This window comes from Salvelinus sp. IW2-2015, linkage group LG1 (assembly GCF_002910315.2).
Source record: "Salvelinus sp. IW2-2015 linkage group LG1, ASM291031v2, whole genome shotgun sequence".
Lineage (NCBI taxonomy): Eukaryota > Metazoa > Chordata > Actinopteri > Salmoniformes > Salmonidae > Salvelinus > Salvelinus sp. IW2-2015.
In genome coordinates this window covers 48,939,390-48,951,470 of record NC_036838.1, presented here as the reverse complement: position 1 = coordinate 48,951,470, position 12,081 = coordinate 48,939,390, and the positions used below count along the sequence as shown (strand labels likewise).

Below are 12,081 nucleotides of genomic sequence, written 5' to 3'. Positions count from 1 at the left end.
TAAGAGTAGCTGCTGCCTGGGGATCCTTAATAAATACAACTACTAATAATAATGAGATCAAGAAAAAGGAGCGTTATATGATTTATCTAACAATTTGGAAGTGCTAACACAAATTATAATACCAGAGGCTGAAAAGTGTAAAGCCTTTATTACAGCAAAGCAAAGATTAAAAACAGCTAAATTTGTCAAATGATTTACTTGACATGTAATTGTGTGAGGCTTTGTGCTCACTGAATCAGTAGGCTATTAAACACTCAAACAGGCAACAGAAGCAGGATCTGTCTTATTTTTGTAGATATATGGATTTATGAAGCCAGGCATATTCAACAGTTAGACTGTTGAGTAGACCTAATTAAGTTGTGGTTCCCTTTCTCCTCACTTTTCTTAGACAATAAGACAAGGGCTGTTCTCATCTCATTCTGCTGCTGCCTCCACCGTATTTTTCCCAACACCAGTATGCTGGTTGACTCTGCTATTATGCATAGCAACATGGTCTAGGAAAAGGTGCCAATTCAAGAACACACTGACGTTTTTCTGAAACGTGAACAGCGACCACTATCCAACACTAGAGAAAGCGCATTTGTTTTAAAATATTATAATTGCTATTAGTGTTGCACCATTGTTCTTATGTAATATAACCGTATACAATTTCAGTAGCACATTTCATGGACTGTGCCATCCCCACGTCCTCCACAATGGAGCAGTCCACTCAGACAGGCACAAATCAGACCGGTGTCTTGTACACCATGAAATATTATTTTTGCTACTGCTCGACCAATTAAATCTCGGTCGACCAACAGCCTATCTACTAAACAATCGACCAGTCAACTAAATGGTATCAGCCATACCATAATGTGAGTGCGTGCGCACACGCAGATTCTACAGCGCGGATGGCTTGACCAAGGTTTTTCCATTTGCAGGAGAGCTTGACCACAGTCTTTATTTTTGAGACTATAATTAGCAAGATACCAGAAGTGGCAAGACCTCAATAGTGCTGGACACATGGAAAATATATTCATTTACCATTCAAATATTTCTGTTTTTCAACTTCAGCAAAGGTCTTAAAATCCAAAGTCTCTACAAAAAGATACTATAAATCTCTAACAAAGATGTACGAAAATGCCACTCAGAAATAACATGAAGATGCAGCCGGCTATCTGTCCTTGTTGCAACGGAGATCCGTTGTCAGGGGGTCGTGCTGAATGGTTTGGTGCAGCATAAGAGCGAGAAGACCAGCCCTGTTGGTCATAGCAGTCCTGACGTTGCGCTCCTGCTCAAAGAGCTCATCCAGCTTGTACCACTGTTTACAAAGACATTTTGGGAGAAAAGCAAGGAGTAATGATTAAAATAACAAAAAAGTATTTGAAATCATCTGTGTACTCGGTCCTTTAAAATTCACTTTCATAGATCATATGAACTACCCTTTATGAAGGTCAATAATATTTGTTATAACCAGGGTCTTAGTCAATTGATTTTCATGTTAGCTAAAAATCATGAACTGGAATTCTGGTATATTTCTGATTTGAATCTACAGGAATTCACCTCAACCCTGGTGAAGTGGCCCAAAATAATAGATGGATGTGGTGCATTCCACTACTAACCACTCTGACACGCTCCAGGTCCACCTCAGCTCTCCTGAGCTTCTCCCAGTTGTAGTGCTTATTACATTTGCGTTTAGAAACCCTGCAGTATTCGCCTGTTGCCTCAAACACATTACGGACCAGAGGACAGCCGCACACCTCATCCCCTGGGACCTAACCACAAACCAAGAGGACAAAAGGGCAAGCGAAGCCAAGATTATACATCATAAGTCAAACAGCAGGACAATTAGTGTGCTTTATGGCAAAGTTTCTTTGCATTTGACTCGCCAATCATCACTGACCTTTGGGTCCCTGGAATGTTCTGGGCACAAAACCTGAAGCCTCTTGCAGTAGGTCTTGCTCTGGGGGTTGTACACATCGCAGAAGAGTCTTGTTGCTCTGAGAACAAAAAGTATACAGACTACCGTGGTGAAACAATATGGAAACAGAAAAGCAAGCAACAATTGATCACTTCCAGCAAACCCATTTAAAGTGCTAGACTCTTACCCTTCGATCTTTGTTGGGTACATTGAACCAAAAGATGTCTGGCTCTCATACTGTCAATGCAAAAGAGAGAAAACAAGAATGTTATCAGTTTATACTGTGTCCTTTAGGAAGGAGTGCATATCTGCAACTTATATTCATATTGCTAGTACTCTATATTAAGTTTAATTCTGTACATTTCATCCTCTCCCATATAGGATGTTGCAGACACTTATCAGCTACTGCACTCTGGATGTATACCACAAACTCACAACCAAGATCAGAGAAGCTAAATAGGAAATCTCCAGCTTACAAGAAAATGGCTGCAGTCTGAAACCCTGTGGCGCTCCGCTAACTGAGTTAGAGGGAAGGTGTTGAAGGATACGCGAAAGCATTTTTGGGGTTGACTGATAGGCTGGATAAAAAGAATGTTGGCTCAACATTGACAGACTCACCTTAGCATAGCATCTCTCCATATGTCGCAGTGCCACCTTTGGGTTGATAGGGTGACTGCAGGACACACAGAAAATCATCAGGTCTGTTTCTTCATTGTCCCCTTCATTCGTCTGAAACGAGAACCAAAAGAAAGACACGTCAAATCAATGTTTCACCCAGGAAGCCGCTGAAAGATTTGAGCGCAGGCTTGAACGGGCAAGACAGTTCTCTAGCCGAGGAGCTCTGACCCCACTGGATAAATACCGCAGTGGCCAATAAAAAAATACTGAAGTGACTCACCTCCTCATCCTGCTGGACTACCTGCTGCTTGGCCTTAGCAATGATTCCCTCCAGCTCGTGGAAGCGTTTCTCCATGTCAGTGAGACGCATGCGTGCATTCTGCTGATCCCTTCGGATCCGCTCCAGTTGCTTCTTGCCCTGCTCCTCAGCGATGCAGGGGCTCTGCTGCCACTGCTGGATACGTTGAGGGAGTATCTCATAGAGCCGGCTAGAGACATAATGTATTTTACATTTGATTGATTTTCTTACAGTTGCATGTGTGTGTTTGTGTTTGTGCGCTTACTTGGTAGCCAGCTTCATGCCACATTCCTCTGAGCAGTATTTGGAGTTGGCTCGTGCAGCTTCCACACAGCTGGGCCCGAGGCACTGTCGCTGCCCTCCTCCATCCCTGGCATCGCCCCTATCACTGTGCCTGACTTTGTCCTTGTGCTTCTGCTTCTGTTTGTGCCGCCGTGACTCTTTCTGATGTGCATTAACAAAAACAAATCGCAAGGCACACATGTAAAATCACTGTACTTTGATGTATTTTGTCACAACAGTAATATTCCCATGATGCAATAAAAAAAAGCTYAAAGCTTCAAATATTTGATAGATGTGGACTGCAACTGCATGGATAAAAATTAACYGTAATCATTGTGTGCCTGCAAGATGTAAAAGTAAAGTTTGCTTACTTTCTTGTCAAATTTATTTTCCCGTCTCTTCACATGCTTGACCTTCACAGCTTTCTTTCGCAGAACAGGGCTGAATGGAGGCCCGTCATCCTCATCACTGAGCCATGGCTGGGTTGAACAGAAACAATAAGATAAACATTCAAAATACTTGAAAAAGTGCTATTCAAGCCAAAGAACAAGTGGATATGAGAGTGTAAGTGCAACAGTAGGACAATAATAAGGATCTTGTGTATTTTGAATGTGTTTCAAATAGTTCTTGATAGAATCTTCAGCCATATTTCTCATCTATTGCAATACCATGTTGTCGTCATATCCCGCTGCCTTGTACTTTTCATAGAGTTCTGCCTCACTATCGTAGTCGTCTGAATATCGTCTTCTCCGGTGGTAGGAATTATCCCGCCTTTCACGCAAATTAAACTCTTCATCCTTCACACGCAACATTTTCTGCAGAGAATAAGCAGCATTGTGTCACAGTTTGCAAGACTACACCAGTTCAAAAGATGTAAGCAAAAAAAGAGTGATGGCATAGTCTCATTAGGAACTCACCCTGGCTCGGACGTCACACTGCCTAAATCGACACTTCTGTCTTATTTTGTTGGGACCCCCAAATTTCTTCATGTCCTTGCAGAAGTCGCATGTGGCACAGTCCTCAGTCCTCAAGCAGGGCTCGCACTCTCCACACATACGRGCTGAGCGCTTAACCTGAGACAAACAAGAGAGACAAAGATATGTTTGCCAACAGAATAGTTCCAAAGACACACAATTTTTGATATACATTGAAGGAAAATGGGGATATAACATTTAGATGTAAAGTAACGAACCTTTGATCCACGGCGCCTTTCAGATTTATAATCTGGAGTGCTGTTTTGTCTTTCAAATTTTCTCTCTGGCTCTCTCTGGCCCTCTGCCTCCTTTTCGCGGCTCTTCTTTGGACGGTATTTTATCTCCAATGATGGGTTTTTGTCTAATCAAAAGCAACAGACATCATGTAAGGTTAGTAAGCACATGTGACAGATACCCATGTGGATGATAGTGAATGGGGAACAAAAACCTCACCTCGGCATCGCAGGCAGTACCACTGCCTGATAGCTTTGGCCATCTTCTCTGTGAGATTGATGCAGTTACCATGAAACCACTCATTACAGTTGTCACAACCACTACAAGAACAACACAGATATGAGCCCCATGAAATTAAGGTTATGTAACATTTCAAGGTCATGTTATGATTACTTGTGTTGAAGGTGTTGCTGTTATGATCATCTGATTAAACTCACATCATGAAGCAATTGATGTCAGGTTTTCGACAAATGCAGTACACTGGTGCATTCTCGCCCTCCATACTGCTCTCAAGCCCTGGTGCAGGCTCAAAGTCTGACACTTCACTGTCCTGGAAGATAACCATCATCATCTAGCCAATCAGACAACCTCCAGCGCCATAACGAATATTGCTTGTACTGGAGTTCGATCCGAGGGTCCATTGAAAGCATGGCAATTTTATTTTCAACCAACCTTTACTTGGCGATACTTTTTTCATTCTCGATTTGTTAGGCACTGGTGTCTTAGACATCTGTTTCCATTTGCAGATGGAACTCCGATAACCAGAGAATATTCATTCAAATATTAAATCCACTTTTTGCACGGAGTTCCCTCAGCATTTTAGCTGCCGGATATCTCGCATACAACCCAAACACAGATGTACACACATGCGACAAGCCATTTCTAACTCAATACAAAAAAGTGGATTTAATATTCTCTAGTTTTTGGAGTTGCCCCTGGAACTGGAAACATTCGTTTATAAAGACACGCCAGTGCAAGTATAGCCAAATAAAGGTTGGTTGAAAATAAATGTACCATGATTTCAATGGACTGTCGGCTCGACCTCCAGAGTACAAGCTAGTTACAGTACTTGGGTAACGTTATGCCGCTGGAGGTTCGATCTGATCGGCTAATCATCATTATGTCGAGAACAACTAATCTGATGGCAAACATTAATTTCATTATGTTATTATACTGCTGTCTACTCTACGTCGAGTCGGACATACTAGTCTGCCCAAACGATACAATCTATTGTTGGTTAAAAAAATGATTTCGCATTCCAGATAGCAACTTCGCTAGCTATATCTAGCTAGGTAACCATAACCTGAGACATAAAACAGATAGCGAACGCTTAACTAACAAACGGTAACAAGCCAAAAGTCTGAAAAGAGTCGGCAAGCTGTTGCATTTCCATTGCGACTGGCTAGCTTCCGTTAGCTTGCTAAAAGTGCTGGCTAGCATTAGCTGGTTTCGCATGGCGAAGACACTAATCTAGACAATTGCTGTTAGGCAACTAACCATGAAATTCACATAAACCTAAAACGCATTTCTTTGCATTAATTTTGCTAACTAACGGTACCATTTGTGATGTATTTGCAATCCTCGATCAAACTTCAACGATAGTACCTAGCTAAACAACTGCTCAGGGTCACAATCTGGGTTGACGACGCCGGAAATCAAATAATCGGCTGAACTCGGATGTTGGACCAAACCTTCTTCTTCTTTAAAGTTGTATTCTATGCTATCATGGCGGTCCGCAAGCAATCGTTTAAGTGCATGCCGCCACCTACTGTGCTGAAATGTACGATCACTAATGATCTGCCCAATTCTGTACGACCATGAAAATAATAAAACAAATAAATCCCCCGAGTCGTATTGGTAACCTTACCAATAAAAGCTATGAAGTCAACATGATTAATTATCAAAGCGTCCTTTGACACCGCACATTCATGAGCGCAAGATTCCTGAAGAGGCCTCGAAACCATGCCAGGACCAGCAGAAACACCAGCCCCGACATTAGGTCCACTTACTACTGGAGCAGCCATGGAAGCGCCATCATTCCACACTGTAGTTCCACCAATCTGTTTTTCAGCCTCTGTATACGATACATCATGACTAATTTTATATCTCTGGGCCTCTCTAGCCTCTCTCTGCACCTGGCATCCACCTTGGTGGATGTTCCCTCCCACAATTACAACACTTAAACTTCACATTGCTCCCTCATTCACCGTAATCATGTGCTCCTGCACACTTGGCACATCTTTTCCTTCCTTTACATTGAACAGCTACACGTCCCTTTCTTGGGCATTTTAAACACTGCAGTGCATATGGGACAAATTCTCAAACATTGAAACTAAGGATTCCTATCTGTACTTCCCCAGGCATAACCTTCTCAAACCTCAACAGCACTGAGACTTTAACTTTGACCTTCTTTCCTGCTGATCAACCTTTTTGGCCTCCATCACTCTTCCTCCCGTCACATTTTCTTTAATATCATCTATGGGCATAGATATTGGGACCCCAGTGATGACTCCCCTCAACCTAGCATAAGCACCAGGGACATGGCTTTTAATCTTCTTCTCATTAAGCTTTTCCATTTTCAGAATCTTCTCTTGCTGAGCCTGGCTACCACAAAATATTAACAATCAACCATTTCCAATGAACCGAGCTAATTTCACTTCACCTACCTCTTTCTCTAGAGCATTAGTTATTCAGATTGAGTGTAAGTAAGCCCTGTGGTTTCATCAAACACTATCACCACTTTCCACTCCAACACATCATTACTATTGCTTCCTACCATGGCCATCTTTATGATTTCTTTACTAGACGTCCCATTGCTTTCTGTATCATGATCTCTCTTCTTCCTATGTCTTTCCACTACCGACCATTGCGGTCCTTGACCATCATCTTCGCGCTCCATATAATCAGAATTGACACCCATATTGTTCGCATTCCAGCACAGCTGTTGCTTCACCAACTTTTTCTCAATTTCCTCCATTTCTTCCGCACTACTTGCAGCCATTTCCGGCTCCTCAGCTCCAATAGTCACCAGCAGTCACCTCCTTTCCCAACCGCCGTGCACACTTCGGAATTTTTCTAGCACCAGCCCCAGGAATCCATAAAGCGTTTTTACCAAAAGCAATCACTTTTCATGTGAAAACATAGGACATTACTACACGTAAATAAACATAAATAACATTAAAAGTAAAAAAAGAAAAAAAAAAACTTTTTGACTTTCAAAAGTTAAAGTACATAAAATAAAGGCCAGGGGTTACAGTTGTACAAACCTATGATAGAGTTGTATGAATACAGAGTTTTTTTTTGTTATTGGCTAATTCTAGAGGAGATTTGATGTAAAGTCACTCTTTTTAACTTAACRTCATATGAATTTTCTTTGTTCTTTCTTTGTTGATCCTTTTCCATACAATCCATTATGTACGACTGCACTAAATATGATGTGAATAATGCAAGATTTTAAATCCCAGCAATCTTTAAAATGACATTCAGGAGCAAAAGGTTATCAATAGTTGTTTTTAATTCATAAACAAAAGATTCATTGGAATATAATATTTGAATGGAATATCACTAATAACAATAAATAACATTGTAATATAACATTTCATAACAATAACAGTGTAACATTGATGTGGCAACTCTCTTATGCTCTGCTATTGCACTATTGTAATTTGTACATACAGTGCATTCAGAAAGTATTCAGACCTCTTGACATTTTGTTGTGTTACAGCCTTATTCTAAAATGGATCAAATATTTTTTTTCCTCATCAATCTACACACAATACCCCATAATGACAAAGCAAAAAAGTTTTTTTTTAGYAATTTTAGCAAATTTATKAAATAAAAAAAACTTAAATATCACATTTACATAAGTATTCAGACCCATTTCTCAGTACTTTGTTGAAGTACCTTTGGCAGCAATTACAGCCTCGAGTCTTCTTGGGCATGATGCTACAAGCTTGGCACACCTGTATTTTGGGAGTTTCTCACATTCTTTTCTGCAGATCCTCTCAAGCTCTGTCAGGTTGGATGGGAAGCCTCACTGCACAGCTTTTCTCAGGTCTCTCCAGAGATGTTTTCGATCGGGTTCAAGTCCGGGCTCTGGCTGGGCCACTCAAGGTCATTCAGAGACTTGTTCCGAAGCCACTCCTGTATTATCTTGGCTGTGTGCTTAGGGTCATTGTCCTGTTGGAAGGTGAACCTTCGTGACAGTCTGAGGTCCTGAGCGTTCTGGAGCAGGTTTTCTTCAAGGATCTGTCTGTACTTTGCTCCGTTCATCTTTCCCTCGATCCTGACATGCCACCACTATGCTTCACCATAGGGACCGTGCCAGGTTTTCTCCAGACGTGACGCTTGGGATTCAGGCCAAAGAGTTCAATCTTGGTTTCTTCAGACCAGAGAATCTTATTTCTCATGGTCTGAGATTCTTTAGGTGCCTTTTGGCAAACTCCAAGCGAGCTGTCATGTGCCTTTTAGTGAGGAGTGGCTTACATCTGACCTCTCTACCATAAAGGCCTGATTGGTGGAGTGCTGTAGAGATTGTTGTTCTCCCATCTTTAATTTTTTATTTTTTATTTAACCTTTATTAAACCAGGTAGGCCAGTTGAGAACAAGTTCTCATTTACAACTGCGACCCAGCCAAAATAAAGCAAAGCAGTGCGACAAAAACAACAACACAGAGTTACACAAACAAACGTACAGTCAATAACACAATAGAAAAATCTATGTACATTGTGTGCATAGATTTTCACAGAGGAACTCCAGAGCTCTGTCAGAGTGACGATCAGGTTCTTGGTCACCTCCCTGACCTCCCTGACCAAGTTTAGCTGGGTGGCCAGCTCTAGGAAGTGTTACTAACTTCTTCCATTTAATGATGATGGAGGCCACTGTGTTCTTGGGGACTTTGAATGCTGTAGAAATGTTTGGTACCCTTCCCCAGATGTGTGCATCGACACAATCCTGTTTCGGAGCTCTACGGACAATTCCTTCGACTTCATGGCTTGGTTTTTGCTCTGACATGCACTGTGAACTGTGGGACCTTATATAGACAGGTGTGTGCCTTTCCAAATCAGGTCTAATCAATTGAATGTACCACAGGTGGACTCCAATCAAGTTGTAGAAACATCTCAAGGATGATCAATGGAAACAGGATGCACCTGAGCTCAATTTCAAGTCTCATAACAAAGAGTCTGAATACTTATGTAAATAAGGTATTTCTGTTTTTATTTTGAATACATTTGCAAAAACGTATAAAAACCTGTGTGCGCTTTGTCATTATGGGGTATTGTGTGTAGATTGATAAGGAAACAATTTATTGAATCAATTTTAGAATAAGGCTGTAACGTAGCAAAAAATAAGGGGTCTAAATACTTTCCGAATGCACGAATTCATCACAAATTGTATATTTTTATATTTCTTTATTTAACTAAGTTAGTTAACAACAAATTATTATTTTACAATGACGGCCTACCCCGGGCCAAACCCTCCCCTAACCCGGACGACGCTGGGCCGATTGTGCTCCACCCTATGGGACTCCTGATCACGGCCTGTTGTGATACAGCCCGGTATCGAACCAGTGTCTGTTGTGACGCCTCTAGCACTGAGATGCAGTGCCTTAGACCACTGCGCCCAAATAAAGCTATCCCCAGTAAAATTGTAGCACAACTCATGAGCCCACCTCCTGCACTGCTCACACCTAATCCTGTGACTGAAAACAGGGGGAGGTGTCACGCTCGTCGTCCTCCTCGTCTGAGGAGGAGTAGTTGGAAGGATCGGAGGACCAAAATGCAGCGTGGTATGTGTTCATCATGAATTTAATAAACAGAACACTGAACAAACTATACAAAACAATAAACGAACAACGAACGTGAAGCTATATAAGAAATGTGCTGACACAAGCAACTAACATAGACAATCACCCACAACCCACAATGACAAAACAGGCTACCTAAATATGGTTCCAAATCCAGAGACAACGACTAACACCTGCCTCTGACTGAGAACCATATCAGGCCAAACACAGAAACAGACAAACTAGACATACAACATAGAATGCCCACTCAGATCACACCCTGACCAGACAAAACATAGAAACATACAAAGCAAACTATGGTCAGGGCGTGACAGGAGGAGAGATGCCAATTGTCAAGCTCTCTCTTAAAAACATAGCTAGCTATCTAACTATATGACATAAAATGCTGTGTAAAATAGCTAAAAGGCTATAAAGTAACATTAACTGTAAAGCTATCAGTCACGAGTGGAAACATTTACAACTGCAATTAAGTTATGTTATCTTTTTAATGTATTTTACAAATAAAATAAATCTATATAGCCCTTCTTACATCAGCTGATATCTCAAAGTGCTGTACAGAAACCCAGCCTAAAACCCCAAACAGCAAGCAATGCATGTGTAGAAGCACGGTGGCTAGGAAAAACTCCCTGGAAAGGCCCAAACCTAGGAAGAAACCTAGAGAGGAACCAGGCTATGAGGGGTAGCCAGTCCTTTTCTGGCTGTGCCGGGTGGAGATTATAACAGAACATGGCCAAGATGTTCAAATGTTCATAAATGACCAGCATGGTCAAATAATAATAATCACAGTAGTTGTCGAGGGTGCAACAAGTCAGCACCTCAGGAGTAAATGTCAGTTGGCTTTTCATAGCCGATCATTAAGAGGATCTCTACCGCTCCTGCTGTCTCTAGAGAGTTAAAAACAGCAGGTCTGGAACAGGTAGCACATCCGGTGAACAGGTCAGGGTTCCATAGCCGCAGGCAGAACAGTTGAAACTGGAACTACTGCAGCATAAATACTGGAGGCTGAGACAGGAGGGGTCAGGAGACACTGTGGCCCCATCCGATGATACCCCCGGACAAGGCCAAACAGGCAGGATATAACCCCACCCACTTTGCCAAAGCACAGCCCCCACACCACTAGAGGGATATCTTCAACAACTACCAACAATAAGACGATCTGATAAGGTTGCTAGCTAGCACTCCTAGCAGCTTATTCTAACTAGCTAGCATTTACTGCCAATGAGGTTACTAGCTAGCAAGTTATTATAAACTAGCTCTAACTGGGCTAGTCATTGTCTAAATGACAGGTAGAAACACATCCATAATCATAAAGGGGTAACTAGCCCGCAGGGGCCAGTTACCCCCAAGTAAGGAGGGAATAGTTGCCCCCAACACACTCATCCAACACAAAACATTATCAACATTTTTCTCTCTAAACAAGTGGATTATTTATCTTAAGGCTTTCCTACCTGTATATGTAAAAAATAATTATAGATATACGTTAATATATCTACAACTTTGTCAAAATTTAGATCAACTTACCATAAAATCGTTTTGTTGAAATATCTCCAAAAGTTGTGATGACACAGAGGACATTTTTTGTTGTTGAGGAAGAGCAGTGGCAGCAAAACACACCTGCCTCTAAAGTTTTATGGCAGACTACACCTATTGGTGTATTACAGCCAACTCCTGTAATGGGTTTTCTTCTTTGATATTATGCTGGTCCACAAACAAATGCTGTGTATAGTTGCATGCCGCCACCTACTGTTTTGGCTATATATAAGACAAATAATTAACAAAATAAAACTAAACAAAATAAACAAAAATACAACTCAATGTACTCCTTTATTCAGATTCAACTACCAATGCCCCTCCCTACAGGCCTGAGAAGGAAGATCATCTTCGGACAGTATTCTTTGCTTTACTGCCAAAATGTTTTTGCTTTCATAATTTTGGGATATACCATGTAAACACTGTTGTTCTAAATCTA

General features: G+C 41.4%; 1 protein-coding gene across 4 annotated transcripts; it reads right to left on the bottom strand.

Annotated features, from left to right (window-relative positions):
- Positions 1 to 922: 922 nt before the first annotated feature.
- Positions 923 to 7,322, bottom strand: cxxc1b (CXXC finger protein 1b). Of its 4 annotated transcripts, none has more exons than XM_023995157.2 (14): positions 7,083 to 7,322; positions 4,744 to 4,856; positions 4,526 to 4,626; positions 4,291 to 4,433; positions 4,016 to 4,171; positions 3,767 to 3,913; positions 3,470 to 3,577; positions 3,082 to 3,260; positions 2,799 to 3,006; positions 2,519 to 2,629; positions 2,088 to 2,137; positions 1,883 to 1,979; positions 1,602 to 1,754; positions 923 to 1,300 (listed from the first exon to the last, which is right to left on the bottom strand). In XM_023995157.2, the coding sequence occupies exons 1-14, from the start codon at positions 7,305 to 7,307 to the stop codon at positions 1,154 to 1,156; spliced, it is 1,938 nt and encodes a 645-aa protein (XP_023850925.2). In that variant the 5' UTR covers positions 7,308 to 7,322; the 3' UTR covers positions 923 to 1,153. The 4 variants fall into 4 exon arrangements, with proteins under 4 accessions (XP_023850925.2, XP_023850955.1, XP_023850935.1 ...); XM_023995187.2 differs by lacking the exon at positions 7,083 to 7,322 and adding an exon at positions 6,174 to 6,243; XM_023995167.2 differs by lacking the exon at positions 7,083 to 7,322 and adding an exon at positions 5,865 to 6,055.
- Positions 7,323 to 12,081: the final 4,759 nt, after the last annotated feature.